A 26,236-nucleotide genomic window follows, 5' to 3' on the forward strand; every position below is an offset into this window, starting at 1 on the left:
ACAGCACTGGGTCTCGTAAATAATGTAACAAAGAGTACAGTCTAGACCATCAAAATTTTTCTGCAGGGCACAGCTGATCAAACCAAAATCTCAAGGTTCACCTCATTCATATTTATGCAAACAGCCTCTTCAATGCATGGTACACAATCTGAAGTTGTACAGTTATACAGTAGAAATAAAGGATGGCTGTACAAATTCCCATGATATCCCTAGACTTACCCAAAGCCACTTCACACTCTTTAAAGTGTTTTTGAGTTTTGTTGAAGCAATGTAATATTTTTTCATAAATCTAATCCAATTTTATTCTTTGTTGGCATTAGTGTACTTTAGTGGCTGATTCAACTTGAAATGGTGACTTTCTCCTTTAATGTAGAACTATTAGCTTAAGTAAAGTGAATCAGTGTTTACTTAATCTGCAGAGTCTTCCCAGAATGCCTTTGGGCATCAGACGCTTTGTACCATGACTGAAGTTACTGACTCATTAGAGAAGGTCCCACCTGTGGGGCACAAGCACAACACTTAATGGATGATATACTGTACATGATGGGAATGGTTTTCCTGGTTCAGTGTGCACCTTTCAGTTATTGTCTCTCGTAGCCACTTAAATTTGCATATCCTTGAATCTTCATAATTAAAGTCTAATGTATTGGAAAAGAAGCTGCCTGATGTCAAAACTGAGTAAAGTCAGGGCGAGTCAAGACCACATGTAAAATATACCATAAATTCTCCACATTGGAAGTTTCAAACAAAAGAAAGATATCAAGTTTCTCATCTGACTCTCAATGAGAAGGTGAATAGGCCTCTTCATATCTAACCACAACTACAACATCAAGGTCACCAAGTGCACTTTTGTTTTAATGTGACACGTGTACAAAAACATGCACCCTGAAGTACATTTAAGTGTCCCTGTCTAAAACCACTGAGCACACGTGGGTGCAGTGACACATTTGTGAAGTCCATAGCTAACTTTAGGCAGTAATTTATTCATTTTCCTCGACGAGGTCTCCCCCCTTCACTCTTCCCTTTAAACTCTGCTGCTTTGAAGCTCGGTGCAGAAAACAAAGGCCGGTCCTTCCGCAGACAATGAAGCAGCTGGATTTCTGCACATGTGCCTTTGTGTTGGTCTGAGGTCTTGTCATAACTCCACGAGAGGGGCCGAGACTTTCATCATGCATCCACGCACACGCCATAACAAACGCACTCACACACAGAAAGTCAGCGACTTGGGGAGACTGATGGCAGCGTGAGCACAAAAGAATATTTGATTTGGTTATAAATACCACAACATGAAAGAGTAACCCAGCGGGGAAAAGTTCAGAGGGCACGGCAGCTAGAGGAGGCCAAATCTTCATCACTATCATCATCATTATCTTATATGTTGTGTCTGAGTTATCATTATTCAGCTGTGACCACCTCTTTATGTCTGCTCGTCTGCCGCTGTAATTGATTTAGTCTGTTATGATGTCATGTCCATGAATTTATTCCAGCTCTTAAGACTGTTAAGACTTTTATTATGATGCCACTGAATGAAGCTAAAGCAGGCTTTGGCAAAAATGTCTAAAAACATTTTAAAGTAATTTAAGAGGACCCAGGGTGTTAAAAAGGCGATGTGTCTACTTTGATCTTGGCATCATGACTGAACCAGAAATCGAAAAAAGCATAACAAAGTGTTTTTAAAAATCATGTCAATGTTCTCTACACTCAAAGATGTGATCATGTCCTTTCTCTGATGTTTCTAACATGAGAGAAAATTTTTATTGGCTTTTAGAGGCGGGGGTTACATGGCATGCACAAATCCCTTTGATCGTGTGACATTAAAGCTCAAGTTCAAAATGCAAACACAAAACTTTGACTGTATGTTTACTGATAATTAAATTTCAATACCAACCAGTATTCATTTAACTTTTGAAGTAAAGACTAACTTTAGATTCATCTATTTTTAATCAAAAGTTCCAAAAGAGGCTTTTAAATGGCAAAAGCCTTTTTTAAAGATAGCCTCAGTATGTAAAACACATCATTCTATAAAAATAATTAAATGAAATAACTAATGTAATGGATAGTTATAAAACTGTTTTCCAAAAAAGTAAGATTTAGTTAGAAAATGCAGCATATTAAAACTCCTGGGAGGAACTTCAGGATCATCTGGATTTTGGTGCTCCCTGTGGACAAAGATCTCCCCTAATTTTTTGCAGTAATTGTCAGAAAACCTCTTTGGTTAAACAAATATTAATCAAAGAGATCACATTGTGTGCTGTCTGGAGGTTTTATATCTTAATATCTTAAAGTACAAAATGGCATGCCACAGGGCTCAGTACTGGGCTCACTGTTATTTACACCTTGTTTTAACAGTATCAGTCATAATGTTACGAATGCAAATTTTCCCTTAGATGCAGATGACGGTTATTTGATGCTCCATTTCTACACAGTAACAGGCAGTCTATATTTCACAAGAGGCCTTAGATACTGTACAGGAAAACCTGATAATCATTATAAAGCCTGATGACATGAAGCAAGATGTTCATAAACTCAAGAGAAAACCACTGAACCCGCCTTGACTGAGTCTGTAACTTCTTATAACATGTTGGTTTCTTAACTGGTGACTCGCTGTCTTATAAGCTTTATATTGATTAACTTGTAAAGAAAGGCTTGTCCTTGATAATTAGGAAATTTTGGCAGTTTTTGCAAGATTTCAACTTATTTATCTCCTTTTCTCAGGATACCAAAGTTGGTTTCCTGAGATATTGAGGCATATTCTTGCGAAATTACCTAAATTTTCCTTGCAGTCTAGGGAAAATGCTGGGAAAAATGAGCATGCATGCTCTTCTGTAACAATGCGCTTTTCAAAAATGTTTTGTTTTGGCTCTTTCTTAAGTTATGTTTAAATTCTAAAATGCAACTTAAAAAGTTTAAGGTTGTATTATGTTTTTTTAAATTTGGGTTGTGATCAGAGATCAGAGAAGTACTCAACTATTGTACTCAAGTAAAAGTGCAGTTACTTTGGTTCTTAAGTAGAAGGAAAAGTGCTGCTCTATAAATCTAATCAAGTAAAATTTAAACGTATTTGATTTAAAGTTTACTTTAAGCACTGAGCAGCTACTGAGGAGTTGTACAGTAAAATATAATCTTTTCTTATTGGCAAAGGTAAAGGTAAGGTAAAGTCCCACCTCTACAAAAATAAAGTAAATTAAAGTAAAATACACAGAAAAATGGACAGTATAAATCAAACCCATATGTAGCTAAATTTAACACTTTAATAGTGTCTAGCACATAGTTAAGAAACCCTTTTAAAAGAAATATTTTAGAATATGACAGCACTGCAGTAACACTTGAAAATCTTTGAGAAGGCGGGTTTCTTCTGGCAAGTCCAAAGCAGAGAGAGTCAACCTCATAGAAACACAATGCATACTGAAGAAGAATATGGGCTATCCCTCCATTAGGAACACTTAAAGTCACAGGAAGGGGCTCTAATTCAGTGGATAACCTCACTCCTGGTGCAAATGTGTCTTACATTAAAAACAATAATCCAGCAGAAACGAGAGCAAATGAACCCCAGCAGGGATCGGCTGTTTACAGATGTGATGTAGAGTCCTCTCTTTATGTGCTATGGTATAATCAACAGAGATGGTAAAAGTATCAGAGCATTGTACTCAGGTAAAAGTACAGTAACCTTGTTTAAAAGTTACTTGAGAAGAAGGGAACTACTGTTCTCAACACATACTCAAAAAAGTACAAGTAGCCAAAAAAACTAATCAGTTACAATAATTTCAATAAATGTCATCATTTACTTTCCACCCCTGGTTGTGATTATAGGCCAGGAGGTGGTGGTGAGTAATGAAGCTCAACCAGTTGAGAACAACTTCTTTAAACACTGCAGCACTGAGATTCATAACTAATCCCAAGCCCCTGACTCAGAGGTGTCAGACTCTACCACAGCAGGGACCAGATTCCTTTTTTGGTCTAACCCAAGAGTCTAAGAGGGTCAACATTTAACCTGTCGACCTTATTTTCAACAGTAATAAATAGTAGGGGAAAAAAATCTAGCACTGATGAAAAATGATATTGAGTTTTAAAAAAGTCAACGTGATAAATTTAAAAGCTCAAATTCTAAGATAAAAGGTCAGACATATCAGTGCAAAAGCTCAAAACATGAAATTAAATGTCAAAATAATGTATTTAAAAGCATATATATGAAATTGAAAGTCACAATTGTCTTCAGGTCAAAATATGAGTTAAAATTTTACATTGTGAGCCTAAAAGGTCAAAATATGTGTATTTGGGTTTGCTGCTCATGCAGCTTGGAATCCGCTGCAGGAAAATTTCTCCCTGGGAGCTGGTCTAGATTAAGGGCATTGGAGGAGGATGCATCAGGCTGTAGATGTTTTGACTGCTCTGTGACCCAGAGATTACATTTTAAGTAAAATAACCTCTTAGCAGATTTTAGGCCTCTTACTAAACAGACCAGAATCTCACATTTCTTTAACAGTCAAAAGTTTAATCACTGAGATTATTTTCAGTGTAAAACTGTACAATATGACTGCTAATGCAGTGAGCAATTAATCAAAAATCTCCTTACAGGTGATTTAAAAACATGGAAAAACTAATTTAACACAAACAGATTCAACTAACTGCAGTAAAATGAAACGCAGTCTCGTCGTTAAAACGTAGCTTTGTTGTTATAGAAAAAACAGTGAATGATAATAATATTTAATTGCTGATAAATGGACGTTTCTCTACAGGTTAGTTAGCCAGGGTGAGCATTTTATGTGAAAACATGTCAAACACAATAGTGAATTGAAACTCTGCATACTGATACTCTGCAGCTCAGACAGCCCTCCCCCTCCGCAGTGTGAGTGGTTTAAAGTTTCTCTCCTCGTCCTCTGATTGGCTCATGAAGTTTCGGTGGGGGGATAACTTCAGAGCTCAGCGTCCTCCTGTCGCACATCAGCCCGGAGAAGTTTCGAGGAGAAGTTAGCGGTATTCTCTTATCTTTCTCAGCAGGGTAAGAGGATACCAAGCTATGGAGCTTATCAGAGACAGACTCAGGTTTGTTTTATAGAGGTGGCTGGAATTGGAATAACTATTCTCAAAGGTGTTTTCTTTGTCTGCATCATCCAACTATCGAAAATGACTACTTCTGGGGTTTGGATTAACGCAATGTGGATTTTACTCTTTGCCATTTTTGACGCGGCTTTTTCAAACTATTCGGAGGACCAGTGCAGCTGGAGAGGAAGGCAAGTATTTCATAAATTATCATGCACGTTTTGCATCATCTCTGTATGAAATGATGCCCGAAAACGCCTCTCAGATATGCTCCAAGTGTCTATTTGTTTTAGAGCTAGTGGCAACTGCAACAGTTTGCAAGTGTTTGTCTGAATGCAACATGTTTGGACTTGCACTTTGGGCGCAATTTAAATGTTTGTAGTTCTCTGCTGCGATTTTGCCCCCGGGCTACTATCTGCAGGAGGCATGGAGGGTCCAGACAGAGAGGAGACTGCAGGATTAACTCTAATAAATGAGAGAGAAGCACACTGTGCATGCTGATTGGAGGATAGTTTCGTTTGATAACATGCACATGATACCTGCAGAATATTTTAAGGTTTTGCACAAGTTTAGGATGCTTTGGTTGACCCTTGCATGCTGGGCTACCAGCAGGCGGCGTATTTTCTCTGTGTGGTTTATGCAGTTCAGGTTTTATTATATATAAATGTCGTTTCTTTCTATTAGGTTAATTTTAAAATCCCTTTTTAAAAAGTTTTGTTTGATTTATATGCTTGTAAAGCTCATATTTATCTAAAGACAGCAGGTTTAGTTAGACATGTTTTAGTGGTGCTGATAAAGTTCATAATTCATGCCAAAAAGTTAGCTTTTAGAGGCCTTTATTTGACTTTTTTCACTGTTTTCCTTCCACAGTGGTCTGTCCCAGCAGCAGGGCAGCGTTGAGCAGATCTCCCTCCACTGCTCAGAGGGCACCCTGGACTGGTTGTATCCCAAAGGTGCCCTACGCCTCACCCTCTCCCCCCGTCTTCCCTCTGTGGCAGTGGGTCCAGGCGGCAGTAGCTCAGGCCTCATCACAGCCTGCGTCAAACCCTCCGAGCAGTTTCACGGAGCCCAGCTGTACCTGGAGAGAGACGGGGTCCTGGAGCTTCTGGTGGGTGACCGGTTGGAGTCATCACCTCCACCGAGAGTCCGCTGCTTCAGCCGCCTGCCGGGGGAGAAGGTGGCTCTGTTCCTGCAGGCGACTCCTCATCAGGATATCAGCAGGAGGATTGCTTCCTTCAGATATGAACTGAGGGGGGACTGGACTGCTCATCTGTCACTGGACTCAAACCGCATCAGCAGTGAAGGTGAGTCAGGGAGGGATGTGGCGGCCATATTGGATCAGTGTGTCTTCTCTTGAAAACTTGCCAATACTGAGTACCCTCCATACTGTTGACCAACTGCTGAATGTTTATATTTTGCATGCATGAACAAACATCATGCTGGTATAGCATGGTTGACATATGCTATTGTTAAGTGATAATTGTCCTGATCTCATGGAGTCCAATTGTTGCATTCCAAATGTCTGCTGATGATAAAATCACAGCTAAGATACCAACTGGTGCTTGTTTAACTTTTGAATTAAAGACGACCTGTAAATTCATATAGCCAAATATAAATTATTGAAAAGCAAAAGATACAAAGGAGGCTTTAGGTTTTTCTTGATTTTGGCGCCCCCTGTGGATAATTTTCTACCTCTTATTTGATTGTGCAGTATTTTTAAGAACAGTCTCTTTGTTGGTTAACAAATATTTATCAAACAGATCACATTGGGTGTAGGCTAAGGCTTTAGAAATATCTTGAAGTAGATGGCATACCACAGGATTCTATACTGGGATGCCTAATATTTCACAATAAATATAATTATTGGCCTTCCCAGTGCAAATTTTAACTGAAAGACAATACCAAATTGTAGGAAGAACTGGAAAAGAATACTGTAGTCTGGGACTGATTTCGATATTCATTCAATCTCAGTTGAAACTTCAACAGTTAGGGCTTTCCATCATTTTTGGTAGTATCTTTATCTGTACTGATATCAGTATCACTACTGGCATCACTGTTGATACCTGTATTGGTGTCGCCATTTCTTTCATGATCCTTTTCCCAAAACCTCCTGGAAAAACCCCACCAAACTGTGGTGTCTGTCCCTCCTCCTTCCTGAAAACTTTGGGGCATGCAGAGTTTAAACCCGGCTCTGATGATATTACACACCATAAAATCTTCCATGCACATGATTCATAATTCATCCCAGGCCTCTGTGGGCTGCCTGGACTTTCCACAGCCCACGCAGAGTGCACAGAGGAGGAAGTGGCCAAACTTTCCCCACAGAAGAGTGCTGGTTTAGAGCAGGAGAAGTGGAGCTGTGGAGTGGGCAAGAAAGAGTGGGGAGGGGTACAAAAGCTCAGTATGTGGGGCTTTCTCCAGAGTCCAGAGCCCCTTTGAATGGCTGCCGCATGAGTATTCTGGGATTACTGCCGTCTCCTAGGCGACAGGGAGGCCTCTGCCCAGCTGAGATGCTCGTCTCTTTTGTTGGGCTGCCTCGCTGCGGGGAGATGTGTCTGTAGGAGTATAAACCCCCCCTCCCCTTAAAATCTCGTTCTCCCACACACATATATGAGTTAGGCTAGGATGGGGGGTTTGCTGTGGACTGGAGAGGAAGGAATCTCATTTATCAAGAGGTTTTCACAGAGGAGGAGAATGTGTAGGGTGGGCAAGGGGCCTCAAAAGAACCACAAGGAGAAGTTTAAAAAATGCCAGGACTTTTTTCCCCCTACCCACATCCCAGTTCAGTTAGTGCAGACGGAAAAAGCTTTGTTGGTTTTGTTTATGGCTGTCTCCAAATCCTGTTACCACTTTTGGGAAGGTGCATGTGTTTAGTACTTTTTAAGTAAAAGAAAGGCTACAGAGTATTGTCAGGAAGTAGAATCGTTCTCCTTAAAAAAAAAAAAAAAAAAATCTTAAAAGTCCACCCCATGCTCTCCTCAGCCCCCGTCCTTGCAGGCTTTGATGAGGTGTGACTGTGGACACCCTGGAAGGCTTTAAGAGGGGAAGTTTCATTTGGTCTTTAAATTGTCGGGGTGGAAGAGCCTCACACCTTAAGCTCCACTGCTTCTCCTCTGCCAACTATAAAAGTAGCAGCTGTCTGTTAGAAAGCAGCGGTTGATCACGCCTTTGTTGCTGGAAGTTCAAAATCCGGATTTAAATTTTGCATTCCTGGAAATCCAGTGTTTGATTTCCTCAGTATAAGCATTAGCATATAGGTGTTTTGTAGCAATTAAGAGAGTTACAAGAGGTCACCAACTGACTCTTCCTGCCTTTTCTTTCCTTTTCCCCTCTTCCCAGATGCCTGCAGACCGTGCAACAACACTGAGATTCTGATGGCTGTTTGCACCAGTGACTTTGGTAAGTATGTTCATAAAACAGAGAACCAGAAATAAAATGTTACTGTCACTCAAAGCCACCATCCCCCAAATCTAGCTAAGATTAACAAATTAATCCAGACCACCAAATGACAAGAAGTCCCCTGACAGCACATCAGAATCTGCTGAATGATTCTTGACAGGATCTACAAATGGCTAGTGTCAAATCGGTTTAAAGTCAGAGCACCCCAGTGCTTCCAAATCCTCTCCCCTCAAAAGTGCAAAGGTTAAAGGTGAAACAGCAGCGCCCTGCCCCCCAAAACTCACATACACACACATAGGAGCCCCTAATGGAGGCACTGTAGTGGACTAATCCTAACACCACCCACCTAGAGAAAGAGCAGGAGACTAATCTGTAGGCCCCTGATTGAGCTGTAGTGGCACTGAGACGTTAGAAGGATTAGTTAGCATAACTCTAAAAAACACAACTATCTGATGTGCAAAAGGACAAAGATACTGATATTTGATACGTTTCTTCTTTTCAATACTGATTTCAGTCCCAAGGTTTGAGACTGAGTTTCTTTTTACCCCTAGTCTTTGTGGGGAAACACTGACTTTAGCATCAGGCTTTTGTTGTCTGTAAGTACACACCTTAACTAGTTTGAGACTAGTTTATCATCTCAGGTTGGTGCCAAGGTCACAAAATTCCTGATACTCTGCAATACCACAGTTTCCTAAATGATAAATTCTCTATTGTTTAGTTGATAGATAGCATTAAGAGGTATCAATACCTTCAAACCCTTCTATTTCATAAGTTGGGTGCTTAAGAGAGGAATAGATCCCTCAAAAATTGCAAGAAATAAATTGGAAATTTAAGAGTTTGCTGCAATTTTAAAACACTGAAAACATGAAAGTGCCCAATATTCGTTGCGTAAGACTTAAAATGTTGCTGTTTTGGCATCTAAACATTTAAAGATATAGTTTTATGTTTATTGACTACCCAAATTGCTGCATTAAAAGGCTAACTCAGCTTTACATTATACTAAATTTAAAGCAAAGTCAGAGGCCAATACTGTCATTGATAACAGTTTCAACTTAAAAAACAAAGTAACATTCTAAGTAGGGAGGCACAATATTGGATTTTTGCAGACATCTAATATGCAGATATTTACAGATTAATCTTAGTTGATAGCGATATTTAAATGCAGTTTAGACCTAAAACTTTAGTCCTTCAAGCACACTTTAAAGTAGTTATGACCAATAAAGGAAAAGATTCTACCTGACGTAGGTTTGTTGGTCCAGCCTAAAACTCCAACAACTTATTTATTCGTCTGGTCATTTACAGCTGAGCAGGCAGATTTTTATAGCCAAAATATTGGCAGAAATTTCCATATCTGCCAATACAAATATCACACCAATAATATCATACATCCCCAAATTAAAGTAGAAACAGAAGTTTTAAGTGTGAAATTTTTTCATGATCAAAAAGCTAACCTGAGTGCCCATTTTTCCACAGTTGTCCGAGGTAACATCCGATCAGTTGTTGAAGATGATAACCTCCGAGCTGCGGTGATCAAAGTCAGCGCCACCCGGGTGTTTCGTCAAAAGTACGCCCTTTTCACCGGCAACAGCCGCCTGAGCAGCCGGGGTGAGGTTAGGACTCTGCTGCAATGTGGCGTCAAACCAGGACCAGGCAGCTTCCTCTTTACTGGCCGGGTCCACTTTGGGGAGGCCTGGCTGGGCTGTGCTCCTCGCTACAAGGACTTTCAGAAGGCTTATACAATAGCCAAAGCAGCTCAGCAGATCCCCTGTGAACTGCCTGTAGACTGAGGAAAAGACTGCAGCAGCTTGTCTAACGGTCAGAGTCGAGGCCAGACTAAAGATTAGGCCGAAACCCAGTCCTGGAAGAAGCCAGTGTTCATCTGTTGGCAGATATTGCACGGTGACGCCAATGGCTATTGTCTTCCCAAAGGACTGAGGAGTGAAATGGACCTTTCCCAACACCATTTCAGTGCATTTAGCAGGCACCAGGTCAGAAAGAAACAGGAGAAGATGTGACATGAAGTCTAGAAGCATTTGGCATTGGGCAGTACAACATAAAGGGATGCCATTATGCAGGTCCAGAGCATATCTTTCCATTGGGAATAAATTAAAAGGAGCTTTCAGTTCAGACATATTGATGCTGAGAAACTCAGGAAAATTTATGTTAAGTTACATAGTAAGCTTGCTGCCTTGGATGTGAGCAACTGAGGATAATGTCTGGTCATTGAAAAGGGATGTTATGCTGTCAAACCCCTCTCCTGGGGTCATCTGCAGTGTTACTTCTAAGCAGGAGATTTAAAAATAGTCCTTTAAAAATAAAATTAAAAGAATATTTATTTGCACTGATGAAGGAAAGGGAACAAACTGTTAAGTGAGACGCTGCAAGCACTGAAAACCAAATAAAAAAGCAACTATATGTAGCATAGTGGAATGATTGAGAATATAATATATGTACAGATAATGTAAGCATGTATACACGAGGTGAGGTGACCTGAGCAGCTCTAACTGGTGCTAAGAGCACTTTTACATTCATGCCAACTCTGAGATTTTGCTTTTGTAAGGAGATACCCGCTTTCAGAAAGCCTGTAAGAAGAACTGGTGGCATTATTTGGTAAAAACAAACAAAAAAAAAAAAAAAATCAAATGTAGCAATGCAATATTTCTGTCTGATTTGACTTCAAAATGTATGGGTGGAATTGCAGCATTGTTGCCAAAGCAGTTTGAGGTTATTTTGTGAAGTCTTTCACTTCTTTTTCTGTTTTATCTCTCTAGTATGAAGAAACCCAAACCAAGAAGCTATTTTATAAAGTCAAACAAGGTTTCAATGCTATGATGAATACAGCCATTTAACTAAACTCCAGTGTTATTATTAACATCAAACCAGCTTTAGGTGGAAACAAAGAGCAACATTGGACAAGGCTAGCTCAATAGAAAGACAAAATATGCATTTACTGTTAAAATTCTGTTAAATGATTTCATATCTGATGTGCACTATATCAACAAGGGGAGGGGTTCATACCAAATTACTGTTGTGTTAAAGCTGTTTGTCTTAAAGCGTACACTGCCATTTGCTGTTTATTTCTATGTACATTTGTGTCAATGTGAATGTAAATATGTTAATAAGAAATTCTAGAAACAACAGCATGAAAGCCTGTGGTAAAAATGAAATTTGTGTCAGTATTGTGGATTATTTCAATGTTTGTCTGTGGTATTAAAATATACTGTAAGAAAAAAGCTCTTTAAAGCCTTTGTCGTGTATTCCCTTTGAGCTCTTTTCACACTTGTTTCATGCTCCACAAACATAACGCAGCTGGATTGTTCATTTGTCAGCACTCTAACCCTCTCACCTTACACATCAATACGGTTCATCCTACATTAAAGCATTCAGGTCCAAAGGTTTCTTACATGGTAAACTTTTCTCAGACATAAGTCACTTCAAGTGCCCATGAATCACGTTCCTGAAAGCTCAGAACAAACAGCATGCCTAAGAAAACGAGAGGCCATAGAGGAGGAGAGATTTAGGGACACTGAGTGTGTTCGGATGGGGAAGGAGGTAGAAAACAGAGATTGGAATTCTGTTGTCCCCGGCCTCCCATTTTTAAGGATTCAGGAAGCAATAAATCGCCATTAAGGGAGCGGCGTGGCAGACTGGGCTGAAGTGAGGTGCCACACAGTCGCTCGCTTCATCCTGAACACATGGACACGAGGACAATCAGACTAAATCTCACTCCACCGAAGACATATGTAAAGCTTATAAACCTTTAGCCTAAAGAAAAATTTTCCCTTCTACTCCAGGTTTTATGACAAATCTGTTAGCTGACATGACACCATGGTTGATTTTCTGCTCTAAAAGAGACAGCATGAAGGTCAATACAGAAAAGAGGAAAGATTAGATATAATAGAACACATATTACAGTACACTAAAAGAGACCCAATAGAGCATTTGAGTAAAATATAAACCCATTCCCAAAAAGGTTGGGATGAAGTAGATAAAAAGAGTAGAAACACAATGTCATGATTTGCAAAACATTGAAATCTATGTTTTTAAAAATTGGCAATAGGAGCTCTGTAAAATATGAAGTGTTTAGGGGTAAAAGGCAAAGAAAGTACCTGTAAAAGTCACTATAGAAGCAAGTAAAAACACAAGTGCGCTAAGATGAAACAACACCTCTTATAAAGGCATATTACAAGTCTTTTAGAAGGGTCTAGTGGCAGGCTAGATCTCAGATTACCCCTCCTGCAGACCATTATGTGAGACGCTGCCTATGCCAGTATGGAAGGGATGTAATTTGCCAGCACAACATTTGAGAATTTTGTTGTTGTTATTCAACTTTATTTGGAAACAAAGTCTAGGAGTTACATTCATGAAATAACAACATTGTAAACATCACAGGCTAACAAACATTTCACAAGTAAAACACAAAAATGTCAGATGTCTGATATGGGATTAAATTACGCACAGACCCGTATTAGAAGTAGTTACGAGGACATTAGCTTGCTTTAGCTTTAGAATAAAGATAAGATATCTGCAAAAGCTACTCGAACGTTTCTGCATAAGCCTGTGTATCTACAAAAGCTTTAGCTAAAGCTAACAAAGCTAAAGTGAGCCACTGTCCGTAAAACTACCTCTAAAACAGGTCTAGCTTTAGCAAATTTAGCATAATCTAAAGTAGCTAATGAAGCTTTTTCTTTAGCTACTTTAGTTATGTAACCATGTTACCTATGTAACTAATTTAGCTTTGTTAGCTTTATATTTAGCTACATAAGCTTCATAGCTATGTTATTTATGTTGCTAATCTAGCTTTGTTAGCTTTAGCCTTAGCTATGTTAGCCATATTAAAGTGTTTTCAATGAGGACAACTCTTCCTGTAAGCAGACTGTTTACTCAGCTTTATTATTTTGTAATCAGGCTTTTGGTATCCTAACCCTTACATTAACCCTAAACCTAACTGGACCTCACACACAGGGAAGGAAGCTCCTTTGCTGTTATATTACTGTATTTCAGGTAAAAACAATAATGATAATAATCTACTGTAAATGTAGCCTATCTTACAATTGTAGGCAAGTCACTGCCCCCTGACAAAAAAAAAAATAAATAAATAATATTCGATTGAAGTAAAAATCTAACAGGACGTCAACCCCAAATTCAAGATCAAACACTTCATAATAGAACAACTTGTGCTAGCTAATATTTTGCTTTCTATAAAGTAGAAATGCTAACAGTGCATTAGCTAGGACCTTTAGCAGACTTGTGACTATTTTGCCATCACTTACTACAGTGCATGGAGGAGATACTGTTGTAGGCTACTGTGCATTTTATTGGACGGGAACAATCTAGGTGTATTTGGAAGCCATAAAAGTAAAGGAAAGTATAATTAGCCTTCTTATCACAAATGTCAGTGACTGTCAAATTAGATGTTTAACCTCAAGAGTGCCCACAAACAGAGAAACTTGTGAAGAATGAACAGAAGGTGTTTCTCTAAATACATAAGCAGTAATCTTGAAGTGCAAATGAGACACTGCTTAAGAAAAAAAAACTGTTTATGCTTCTTAGAATGACTCTCAGGTAACTAATAGTGACATTTCAAGCTTTCTAAACTTTCTGTGTACAAAATTTGCACTACACTTTTACTTGGGGAATTTGCCGACAGGAGTATTTATTTAGCACAAGCATACAATGAGATGATGTTGATTACCTGGCATTATGCCCACCTGAAACACAGTCGTTCTACCATATTTTATCTTTATCCATCATAGCAAAATGGCTGCTGTGCGAATAAATTGCCACCTGTTTCTCTTCCTCAGAAAACTCCCACACACACCTCAGTAAAATCTCAAATTTACAGCATGTAGTAAATCGGTTTGAAAAAGAGCAGCTGGGGAATTAGCATGGTGTTTAGGGTAAAATGTGGGAAAAAAAATCACAAAAGCTCAACATGCCTCCCATGTCCTGCAAACCATCTCCCATAGAAACCCAGACGCTAGTTCACCACTGCATCAGTAGTTCATGAGAGCGGACCTCCAGCCTCCCCAGCTATTTACTGCCTCAGTGCTCCTTTAAACCATCACATAGCTGGGGGCCTGGAGTTGCACGCCTCACACACACACAAACAACACTCACACATACACACACAGTCTATAGCCCCCTCCCTCCTTCAGTCCATCTGAGGTTACTGCTGCAGGGTAGATAAGCCAAAACAAAGAGCACTCAAATTATACTCCCCTCAGCTAATACATCATGTGACATTTTGTGACAAAGCTCAACTTCCTGCTTTGTTGTCGCTTCATTGTGACCCTGGCTTGAACCCCCAAAACGGCAGCATTAATGTTAGAGCGGTCACAGTGACACAGTGGCACGGTTTAGTGTTGCCACTGAATAATTAATGATGAAAGTAGTATTCAGAACATTTACTCAAGGAAGATTAGAGAAACCATACCTATAAAAGTAGGTAGAAATTCTGTTAAAGGGATATTTCAGTATTCTTGAAGTTGGATTGTACGGGGTACTTGGCAATAGTAGTGTCTCTAGCCTCCAGAGATTTCAGTGAGCGCCCCTACAAACAGGAGTCGTTTGATGAAGCTGGGCTATGTAGTACAACATGTGAGTATAGCTGCTCATAATAATAATAATAATAATAATAATAATAATATCTTGAATTTATATAGCGCCTTTCAAGAAACCCAAGGACGCTTTACAGGAACACATAGACATGGACAAACCTTGTGAGGGGTAGGATGAGTGTAAGGGGTGGTTTAGTGAAGACTGTAGGCTGTGGTGAACAGGTGGTGCTTGAGTTTGAGTTTTAGGTAAAAAAGTGCCAAAAAACAGTAGTGACTCTTATATTGCACACTATATCAACAATTTTTGAAGCATTTCCTTTTTCTTACCCAAAAAAGCCTCTGTGTTTAGCACTATTTTGCAATGCAAGATACTGCTACTGGCTACGTGCTCTTATGTTTCAGCGTATCTGACCGGCCATTTTTGTCTGTGGGCTTTGCCAGGGAAAAAACACAAATCAAGCTTTAACTAGTTATTTCAGCTCAGTTTTCAAAGGTAAACATATCGTGCCTACCATAGATTGTCCAGTTATTAGCCATTAGAAGAAAAAAGCAACAACCATAAAATTACCATCTTTAGATAGTTGAAGAAGGTCTGTAAAACAGCAGCATTAGGTAAGGCAGGGAACTCTGGATGGGGAGCGATGCAGGCTGCATGACTTGGCCGAAGTTTTAAAGACATTCACAGGTTCGGCCTTCCGGGGCCAATAATGCAGCAGCAGAGCATCACATTCACAAAACCTACACCTCTTTTCAATCACCGTACGGTAGACTGTGAGCCATGAGCCGATTTTTTTTAGAATGAACCATCTTCTGGGACTGACAGCTTACCCTTTCCTCTTGGAGGACAAGGATCATCTGCAAACTTAAATATCAAGAAAATCAATCCATTTATCTTCTTCTGCTTATCCGAGGTCGGGTAGCGGGGGCAACAGCCTAAGCAGGGAAGACCAGACTTCCCTCTCCCTGGCCACTTCCACCCATAGCTTGTGAGGGTAGGAACGTAGATTGACCAGTAAATCGAGAGTTTCGCCTTTGGACTCAACTCTTTCTTCACCATGACAGACCGTTGCAGAGACCGCATCACTGCCGATGCCGCACCGATCCGCCTGTTGATCTCCCGCATCAAGAAAATGTGATACAAAAAAATTCAGTTACTTTACCCTGGAAAAGAGTTTGTAATAAAACCATTTAATGCAAAATTGATCCTATCTTGTTTAAATACTGTATTTACCAGTTTTAAAAAATATGCTTTTTCATATGTTGAACAACAGAAATCAATCAACAGCAGGAAACTTTGGTAAATTTGCCTTTATGTACTTTTTGGGGCCTTACTGGTCACAAGAATTACAATTTGTTTTAATTTGGTCTTATGGTTCTTTTCATTCTCCACAAACTTAACACACATGTGAACCAGTTAAATGCTCCAACATACAAAGTGCCACACTTCAATTTGTCCACATTTAAAATAAAAATGCTACATGTTATATTATTTATAAGGGAAAACAAAATTTTACAGGGGTAAAGAATTACATTTTCAGGGGTTGGCTGCCGCCTCACAGCAACAGAGGGTTCCTGGTTTGAATCCCGATCGGATGAGGCCTTTGTGTGTTTGTTCTCCCCTTGCATGCATAGGTTCTCTCTGGGTACTCTGGCTTCCTCCAGGAGACCAAATATATGTTTGCTAGGTAATTGGTCACTCTAAATTGCCCATAGATGTGAGTTTGAGCATGCTTGTTTGATTGTCTCTATGTGTAAGCCGAGTAATTGACTAGCAACCTGTCCAGAGTTTGCCCAGTGGCAGCTGGAATTGGCTACAACCCTCTGCAACCCCAAACGGGATAAACGGTGTTGATAATGGATGGATAGGTGCAGTAAGGACAGCAAGCATGCAATTCAATGTGACATCTGGTACTCACATCCAGCCAACTACCTCTACCTTGATGATACTGTTGTACATTTTGCTGATATTTAAGGCCGATAGATCTGTATTGGTGGTAAATACAGGCAGAAATTTTCATATTTTTCAATACGATATTTAACTTTTTTACTTTAGATCTGCTGATACTGATACCAGGTAATGAGGATCTTTCAGGTTGAAGTGATTTTGGCAACCCCCTTGAACAAAACAGGACTATTGATCTCTCACTGAACTTGATGTTTAAGTAATATTTTTCAAGAAAAAAAAAATTGTTTTTGAAACGTTGTTTCTAAGTGTTTCATGCATGTTTTGTGTAGAAATTTTTAAAAAATGGATGCCTCCTCAGCAGCGACAGCAGCCAATGATAATATGGTCTTGTTTGCTTGTTTAGGTCAAAGAAGGATAAATATTTATCTCAGACCTGTTCATTATTTGCAAAAAAAAAATCACAGGAGCTTAAAAAAAGTCAGCATTTCAAACCTGTTTCAAGAAAACAGCTCTGCCTTCAGAATTAGATGTTTAATTTCTGCTTGCATTTTTCTAACAAGCAGGAGAATTTTCTCATTTAAAGTGGTAGATTATCCTACAGCTATCTACAATCAACATCTAAATCTCAAATCTTTACTTTAATACTTAAACTATGGGAAATTCCACCATTTTAAGTGCAGAACTAACTTCCTTCCAACATAGATAACAGTAAACATCATTAAAAAGCTGTCTTTTGTAATACATATTACCCACTGGTCCTACTTTTAAATAAACAATGATGTGTGTTTCCACAGGCCTCTGAAAAGCCGAATGATTTTCATTTGTTTTACACAGAAAGAGCTGCCGGGACAATAAACCCTCCCTGCTCCATATCGCTCCTCTCCTCACTCTCTCTGGTTATTTATCTGAGGTGAGGTACGGACACAACAAAGCGGAAGCGCTCAGGAAATGGGATCCAAGAAAGCTGCTAGGTGTGGATTTCCGTCAGTGCCTGAGGGGATTTTGAGGAAAACGGCTGGAGACAAAGCTCCAGAGATGAGAGCACAGACAGGGGTGAAGCACTCCTGGACACCCCCCACCTAGAGCAAGAAAACCCCACCTAGAGCAATGGTCCTCTTATTGCGCAGGAATTTTTCCCATGATCTATTTATTGGCCCACAAATAAGCGATTGGGAATGACAGCAACTCAGCCACGAAGTGTTAGACCACGGAAAATGACAGAGTGTGGTCAGCGAATGCTGAGGAGAATAGTGCCAAGAGGTCATCAACTTTCTGCAGAGTCAATCACTACAGACCTCCAAACTTCATGTGGCCTTCAGATTAGCTCAAGAACAGTGCGTAGAGAGCTTAATGGAATGGGTTTCCGTGGTTGAGCAGCTGCATCCAAGCCATACATCACCAAGTGCAATGCAAAGCGTCGGATGCAGTGGTGTAAAGCACGCCGCAACTGGACCAGTGCACAAAGCAAGGTCCATAAAGACATGGATGAGAGAGTTTGGTGTGAATGAACTTGACTGGCCTACACAGAGTCCTGACCTCAACCCAACAGAACACCTTTAAGATTAATTAGAGCGGAGACTGAGAGCCAGGCCGTCTCGTCCAATATCAGTGTGTGACCTCACAAATGCGCTTCTGGAAGAATGGTCAAAAATTCGCATAAACACACTCCAAAACCTTGTGGAAAGCCTTCCCAGAAGAGTTGAAGCTGTTATAGCTGCAAAGGGTGGACCGATGTCATATTAAACCCTATGTATAAAGAATGGGATGTCACTTAAGTTCATATGCGAGTCAAGGCGAGTGAGCAAATACTTTTGGCAATATAGTGTATCTCTTATATCAGTGATTATACCTCACATGGTTATAACGTGGGCCAAAGTTGTTGAGTGATAATCAGGATAAAAATTCAAAAATTGGAGCTAAAAAATAAAAATCAAATAAAAAAAGGCATAATGTCAGAAATGAGGCCAGTTCATAAGATTAATTTCATAAATATGAGACAAAAATCATTAACACATGACAAAATGAATATAATTTGATTGAAAGTAAGAAATGCAAGGTATAAATTAATGTGTGTGAGATTAAAATTATCATGTAGAAATAACATAACTATTACGAGATATTTTAAATTTTTCATCCCATAATTGTGATCAACAAACATAATTTGACTGCTGCTTTATGTATTAAGTTAAGGTTTTTATTTATTTTTTTTAATTTTGGCAAGTTATGCTACTTTATTTATGACAATGTGCAAATTACATTACTACCCTTGAATAATATGTCATAATGCAATACGTTTTAATCAATTGCACAAAATGAAGTTACTCACTTTTTGAGTAGTCTTTTAATAAGGTACTTATTTACTCTTACTCAAGTAGTTATTTTTATGAGTACGTTTACTTCTACTTGAATAATTATTATTGTCAAGTAACAGTACTTTTACTTGAGTACTGTAACTGTGTACTCTACCCACCACTGTATATTATAGCTGTAGCTTTATCAGTAATGGACCAAATTTCTTCATTAAATATAGAGCAAAGAACAGCAATTAAAACTTTCTATGACAGAAAAGATGTTCCCACTCTTCTCGGGTTCGGCATGAGTTTGGGATACTTACAGGCAGAGTTCACTTGCAGTGTAAGTCCGTGTATACAATGGCTGTCATCAATGTAGAGATAAGCTGGCATACTAGCTATACTAATGCTATTGCTAGCTATAGTATTGCAGCAGTTTGATCAAAACTGGGCGACATTTCTTTATCAAAAGAAGAGCAAAGAGCCACATTGAAAACTTCTCTTGGTAGAGAAGATGTTTTTGCACTTCTCCTGACCTGGCCTCGGCATGAGTTTTATATACCAACAAGCTCCACCATTCATATACTACAGCACTGCCTGTCTGTGGAACTCAGGTTACAACTAGGGAGCATTTGTCTTGTCATTCTGATTGGCCCGCAATGAATGTGACAGAGTTTTTGTACAATCACCTTGTAAGGACTTTTTTGAAAAGTCCTGCCCTTCCTGAACTCTTTGTATGGAATGTTTACAGAGGTGGGTAGTAAGGTGTTACATTTACTCCGTTACATGTATTTGAGTAGTTTTTTAGAAAAATCCTACTTAAGAGTAGTTACTGAGCAGAATACTGTTTACTCCTACTCCGTTACATCAGGCAATACACTGGTAGCTACTTTTACTTGTCTATAATTTATTTTCATTAAGTTGAGCTCTCACAGCAGAATGAGGTAAAATCCTCAGCATCACAGAGTAAAACAGAGAAGTGACCCCTGCCCCTTAACTATCAACAGTTGGAGATGATGGCTGAAGATGTAATACCTGCGTCTCCTTCGTAGGAGTATGTTTATCCCTGGCCCAACATCAAGAACAACAGGAACAACAGTCACATAATGTGTTGCCTTCTAGGACTACCTAAAATAGAGAAAAGCTCAAGCTTCAAAAATAGCATGTCAAATCTAAGAAAGCACATTATGGTAACTAATACATTGTTTACGTATATGTTGTAAAACAATACGTTTTAGTAAATTGCACAAAATGAAGTTACTCACTACTTGAGTAGTTTTTTAATGAGGTACTTATTTACTCTTACTCAAGTAGTTATTTTTATGAGTACTTTTACTTCTACTTGAGTAAATATTATTGTTAAGTAACAGTAATTTTATTTGAGTACTGTAACTGCGAACTCTACCCACTACTGGGTGTTCACCAGATAAACAGGAAATATGTCCCATGCAATGGATTTATGAAACAAGCTATCTGGCGTGTCTGGATAACATGTTAGCTCAGTGACAAACAAACTCTGTTTCCCTTTTTGATCAAGATGTAACAAGGCTGCAAAAGTCTTGCCTTGAACTGGCAACGTTAAAGGGCTATAGTTTGAAAAAGGAATTGTAGATCACACCAAATAAAAAACCTTTGTTTCCACTTTGCCAATATGATTTTTCTAACGGGAAATTCAGCTCCAGAAAACTTTCCTAACACAGCTGTTTATTCTTTTTCCTTCCTCACCAATCTTACATTGTCTGTTTGTAAAGACTCAAAGTGTCTATTCCCTCACAGACCACCAACTTATATCAATTCAGTATCTTATATAACTCTTGTGCAATCACTAAGTTTCTTTCAACATTTTAACTCCTACTCTGTCGCTTGATTGGCCTCTGTACATAGCCATTCTCTCCACACTTTTCCTTCACCTGGATCTCCCTCAACTGGAACAGTCTTTTCATGGATTAATCGGGTAATCTTTCCCACAGCTCTGTCCACAGCTGCTGGCTGCTGCAGTGTTGTTGTGGAGCCAAAACAGTGGTTGCGAAGCTCTAAAACCCACTTGATGCAAATCTTAAATCTCTCTTCTTTTAGCAAAGGGCACTTGAGGGTTTTTAGATGCATGAATGTCTGCTGCTTTCCTTTCCAGTGATTCACTCTCGCTCCATTAAGGCAGGTGAGAAAGCAATTATGCAGCATTGACATTGGCTACTTTCCAGTTATCTTTCATAGCTTCCAGTTAAGACACAACAATCCATCAAACATTGTAACACAACTATGGAGGTATCAAATCTCTGCTCTGGCTTTAATATTAACGGTTACAGCTCCTCTGTTAATTCAGTTTTATTTAGGCCAATATTGAATTTGTGAATGCATTAGCCAGAGGCAAGGACAAAAATGTGTCTGTCTATCTTCAGTATTATTTACTGTGGAATACTGAAAAAACAGCTGTGGCTATTTTTCATATAAACGAGTAATTCCACCAAATGTAAAACCAAATAGTCCGGCTAATTCTTCCCGTGACTCAGCGGCTGTGCATCCTGCTGCCTCTCCATCAACTCAGCACCAGCTGACAATAAGCCTGAGGTCTACCACTGCACTGTAGCATCCAAGATTCCCAGCTGACAATTTCCCATAACACCCTCTCACAGCTGGTAGCAATGATTACCGAAAGAAAACGCTGAACTTTTCCATCCGAGAACATGTTAACTTGTTAAGTCTTACCATGAGGCAAGGGAAATGCAAGCTGTGACTGAACGAATGAGTAAGCCTCATTCCCTCTTTAGTTTGACAGAAAGGATGCCAATAAAAAAGCACAAAACCTTTCAGTTGGTTTTTGGCCTTTTACAGCACTTTTCCCCCTCATTTGCACCATGTGCCAGTTGGTTTCAGTTTTCTTTAAATGTTAAAACTTTTAGACTGCTGTCCATTTGAAGTTGTTGGTCATCTACAGCAAGCTATTTGTAAAAAACTGATGCGTAGGGTTTATTCAGAGAGCAGGGTAAGGGTATGACAGAAGGACATGGTCAGCTTTAAAGTCGAGTGGGCAGTTCGGGAGGGTTGAGAGGTCAAGGCAGAACAGAGAACAAGTGTAGAGTGGTGCAAAGGCATGTTTATCTGGCCATGTTATCCCTCTGAAGTACCGAAGGGAGGAGAGCGAGGAGCCCCCTTTGTTCCTCAAGAGCCTGCAGATGGCTGTAATCCCTTCCAAAATGCGCACTGAAAATCAATCAAGACAGGGTGGACATGGTGTATGAGAGTGGAGGCGGGCGACACTTTTCTCAGGGAGGGGGTCCCGCACAAGAAACACAAGTTGGGTCAAACAAGCGTCTTTGGTGCTTTCCCGCCAAAAAAAGTATTGTAAGAGAAGACTGAGGGAATGAATTGTAACCCCCTTCAATGAAGGCCGCTCGATACCCCACAGTTTGAGCTGAACACAGCTGCCATCTCCTCTCTGAACCCTGCAGCTGACATCGTCTGCAGGGGGTACAGCCACAAAAACCCCCAAACACTGACATCATACTCTAATAAGGCTACTTAGAGACATTTAGGTATGGGGGGGCAGGCTCCAAATGAAGATCAGAAAGGAAAGATTACTATAGAGCTACACAGCTAGATAGTGATCTGGATAAATAATTAGCTGGAAAGAGAGCTTTATTTCCATCCCATATGAAGAATGCAAAAAGAGGAGGTGCTCTAGGAACTACATGGTGCCAGATCCACCTGGCCTGTTCGATGGCCACGTCTGGCCCATGTATTTGAAACACAACAACATCAGTATATTAGGCTAGAAAATTAGATTTCTAGCCTAATATACTGACTGCTAGACTGATAGCTAGCTTGACAGAAAGCTTGTGAAACAGCTAGCTGGCTCAACATCTAGTTCACTGGATGACCCTATAGATAGCTCGATAGCTAACTCAGCAGTTAAGGTGTGTTCCAGATCTCATACTGCTGTTTTAAATACTACATTTTTTTGTGTGTATTCACATAAAGAAGAATGTAAAAATGCAGTGGACTACTGGTAAACTCATATGTCTAAGAACTGAGTGTGGAATAATCAGCACTTCCCACCCTCAACAAACGCCATATTGGCACAAACTCCTCAATGTTAAAAATTAGTGTCAGGAAACAGCAGCGATCTACAACGGAGTATTAAGGCCACACTGAGGAAAAAAAAAAAAAAAAAAAAAAGAATTAAAATTTTTTTTTTTCCATTTCGTGTGGCCCTATTACTCCGTCGTAGCGATCTGCTGTGATTCATATATTTAATTTTTATATGCTTTTTTCTCTTTAAGAACAGTATACTGTTGAAAGATAGCTGTCGTCAGTAATGTTTAGTGGCTTTGTAATGATTAGCTATGTCAACACTATGTCAACATAGTTTTAGGCCTGTGAACTGCATTCAAGTATACTTAAGTAAAGTATTCAATTTTGGACTACACTACTAGACTGATATGTAGCTTGGATAGTCATTTGGCATGAAAGTTCACTTGATAGCCCCATGGATAGATGGACAGCTTGATGGCTAACTCAACAGCAGCCTCATTAGAAAGCTAGCATGACAGAAACCTTGTGAGATAGCCAGCTAGCTTAACTGACACAGTAGCTAGCAAGCCCAAGAGACAGACTGGCAGCATGTCTCAAACTGCATACTTCTGTTAGTATACTGTATTATAGTACACTTAAATGCAGTACAAAGCACTTAATCACTGTGCGCTAGTACTGTTTCAAATCGTGCACCGCCATTTTGCACTAACAGGAAGTGACAATAATTGAACTGCCTGTTTCCTTCTTCTACTTGTTCTGTAACAGCAATTTTAAAATAGATTTAATAGATTTGTTTATAATCTAGTGCAAATTTCTCTCACTGTAACTCGCTTCAGGAAAATTAACTTGTTTTGCCGTAAATACCTTACCTTGAGTGAAATCGGCTGTTGTTTCTTATAACACCTTAGCTAGCAAACGAATGCTAACGTTAGCTAGCGCACTAGCATGCTAACAGTACAGTATCTGCTATGTCACCAATACGGTGTTCATTGATGGCACAAATTTTCCATTGTTCCACACTCAATTGTTGGACCATTTTGAGTGCGTCAGTACTATCCTGCCTTTATATTACTCTGTTTGAACTGCACACTGCGCAATCTTTTTAGCATTTAGTATTAAAGTATGCAATTTTGGACAAACTCAGGGAAAAAGATGAATAGCAATCTTGTTACATAGCCAACTAGCATGAAAGATTGCTAGCAGGCTAAATAAATTGCTAGCTTAATAGCAAGAGAGATTAACTGTTATAAAACAATATATTCAAGATGACAACATGGCTGGTTTAGTATTCAAAATGTATAGCTAAATATTAACATATAATGATGCTAGCTTATCAAAATCAGCCTACAAATCATGGGTCAACAGCTGAGGTTAAATGGAACACCTTTAGTTTTGTATTTCATGAATCAAAGTAGCTATTGGACAAGAAAACTATGACCTAATAATAATCAAGCCAAATACTTCAGTTTATGCTTGGTGGGAAATTAATACCTGAAGCCAACTATGCAGCTTTCTTTTAAATATTTTAAGAAACAACTTAGACCAAACATTTAAAAACACAAATGTAAAATGTCTTGGTTATGTAGCTTCCGTTTTGCATCAGGGTATCATATAAAATTCACTGTAATCCATCCCAAGTTAGCAGGCTCTTAATTCTGAAGCCAAAAGCATCAATCACAAACTAGCCTGAGAGGGGAAAATCATTTAAGTATTTTGGATTTATTCTCAGGAAACCAGAATTACTTAAAAAACTTCAGTGCAACAATCTGAATATAGTGGAACTACCATGTCATGGTTGCCAATCTAGTTTTTAAGCTGCTCATGCTACACCTTCCTAAAAATCACTTAGCAAATGACTGTGTTTGGTGAGTTGCATTCTCCTGCAGTTCCTTATGTGCTGTAATTCCTTGTAATACAATGATGCTCGAGGTCTCATCTTGCCTCCTTGTGAGGCTGACGTCAGCCTCCAGGATACTTAACCCCAGCCTAAGAGCTTACCTACTGAAAGAAAGCACACCTGTCTTTGGTAGGGCTCTCCAGCCCCTCAAATAAAACCGCAGGATTATTGCTTTCTAAAAAGGACTTTTCCAATGTCCACACAAAGGAGAGAAACTTCCCTCGCAGATCAGTTTAGTTATTTTTCTCACTACCTGCCACCCACCTCTGTGTTTCTCTGAACTAATCCTGCAGTGCTGCCAAGCCTTTCCCTTTTTGGATCCAAGCTTTGCCTGTTATCTTTCACCTGGGCTCTGGTTACCTCCTCAGAGACATTTTCACTGTACCTATTGTTTGAATTGTTTATTTAGGAAAGAGGAAGGCAGGAACGAAACTGTCACTCACAGTTGTTTTGTTTTGAAGTATCTCATTGCATTTTTTTTGCTCCTGCAAACACTGCTTCAGGGCTTGATAAGTTTAAAGCTACACCTTTTAGGAGAGAACATGAGAAGTAAATACATCAGTGCTGTGAAACAGGAGATGTTTATCTATCTAGATTGCAATAAACTACATAAAGTTTTTAAGCTGTGTACATATGCACTAGCAAAAGCACAAGCACAAGACTTAATGTTCCTGGATGTCTGTATGTATGGTTCATTCCTGTAAATGCAATATGTCAAGACAGCTTTGAAGGATTTTCTTCAAACTTTGCATGAATGTCCACTCTGACTTTACTCTGTACTTTTGAGATTTTTGGAGCTCAAAGGTCAATGTCAATAGGCTCATGTTTATCCCTTGCTAGTTAAGATGATATCGCATGAATACTTTAAAATGTTTTTTAAAAACTGTGCACAAATATCTTCTCTGACTCTCAAGAATAAACCGATGAGATCTTGGCAGTCAAATGCCGAGGTCATTAGGCCTCATTTTCATACCTTGGTTATGAATGTAAAATTCCATGACTGGTTTGGAGATGTCTCTTCAATGCTCCCTCTGATGTAAGGATGAATTTTGTAGATATTCCTTGCTATAAGACATTAACAAATCACACAAATTGAGCATAAGGCAGGCCA

At 39.3% G+C, this 26,236-nt stretch overlaps 2 protein-coding genes across 2 annotated transcripts in view; one reads left to right on the plus strand and one right to left on the minus strand.

The window, feature by feature from the left end:
* ccdc78 (coiled-coil domain containing 78) overlaps positions 1-26,236 on the minus strand; it is a 55,476-nt gene that overhangs the window by 3,372 nt on the left and 25,868 nt on the right. The gene's annotated exons all lie outside the window — the stretch shown is intronic.
* Positions 4,955-11,641, plus strand: metrn (meteorin, glial cell differentiation regulator). Its single transcript, XM_041814845.1, has 4 exons — positions 4,955-5,231; positions 5,911-6,344; positions 8,380-8,439; positions 9,913-11,641. Exons 1-4 carry the CDS (start codon positions 5,125-5,127, stop codon positions 10,224-10,226), a joined length of 915 nt encoding a protein of 304 aa, XP_041670779.1. The 5' UTR covers positions 4,955-5,124; the 3' UTR covers positions 10,227-11,641.

Source organism: Cheilinus undulatus, linkage group 20 (assembly GCF_018320785.1).
Source record: "Cheilinus undulatus linkage group 20, ASM1832078v1, whole genome shotgun sequence".
Lineage (NCBI taxonomy): Eukaryota > Metazoa > Chordata > Actinopteri > Labriformes > Labridae > Cheilinus > Cheilinus undulatus.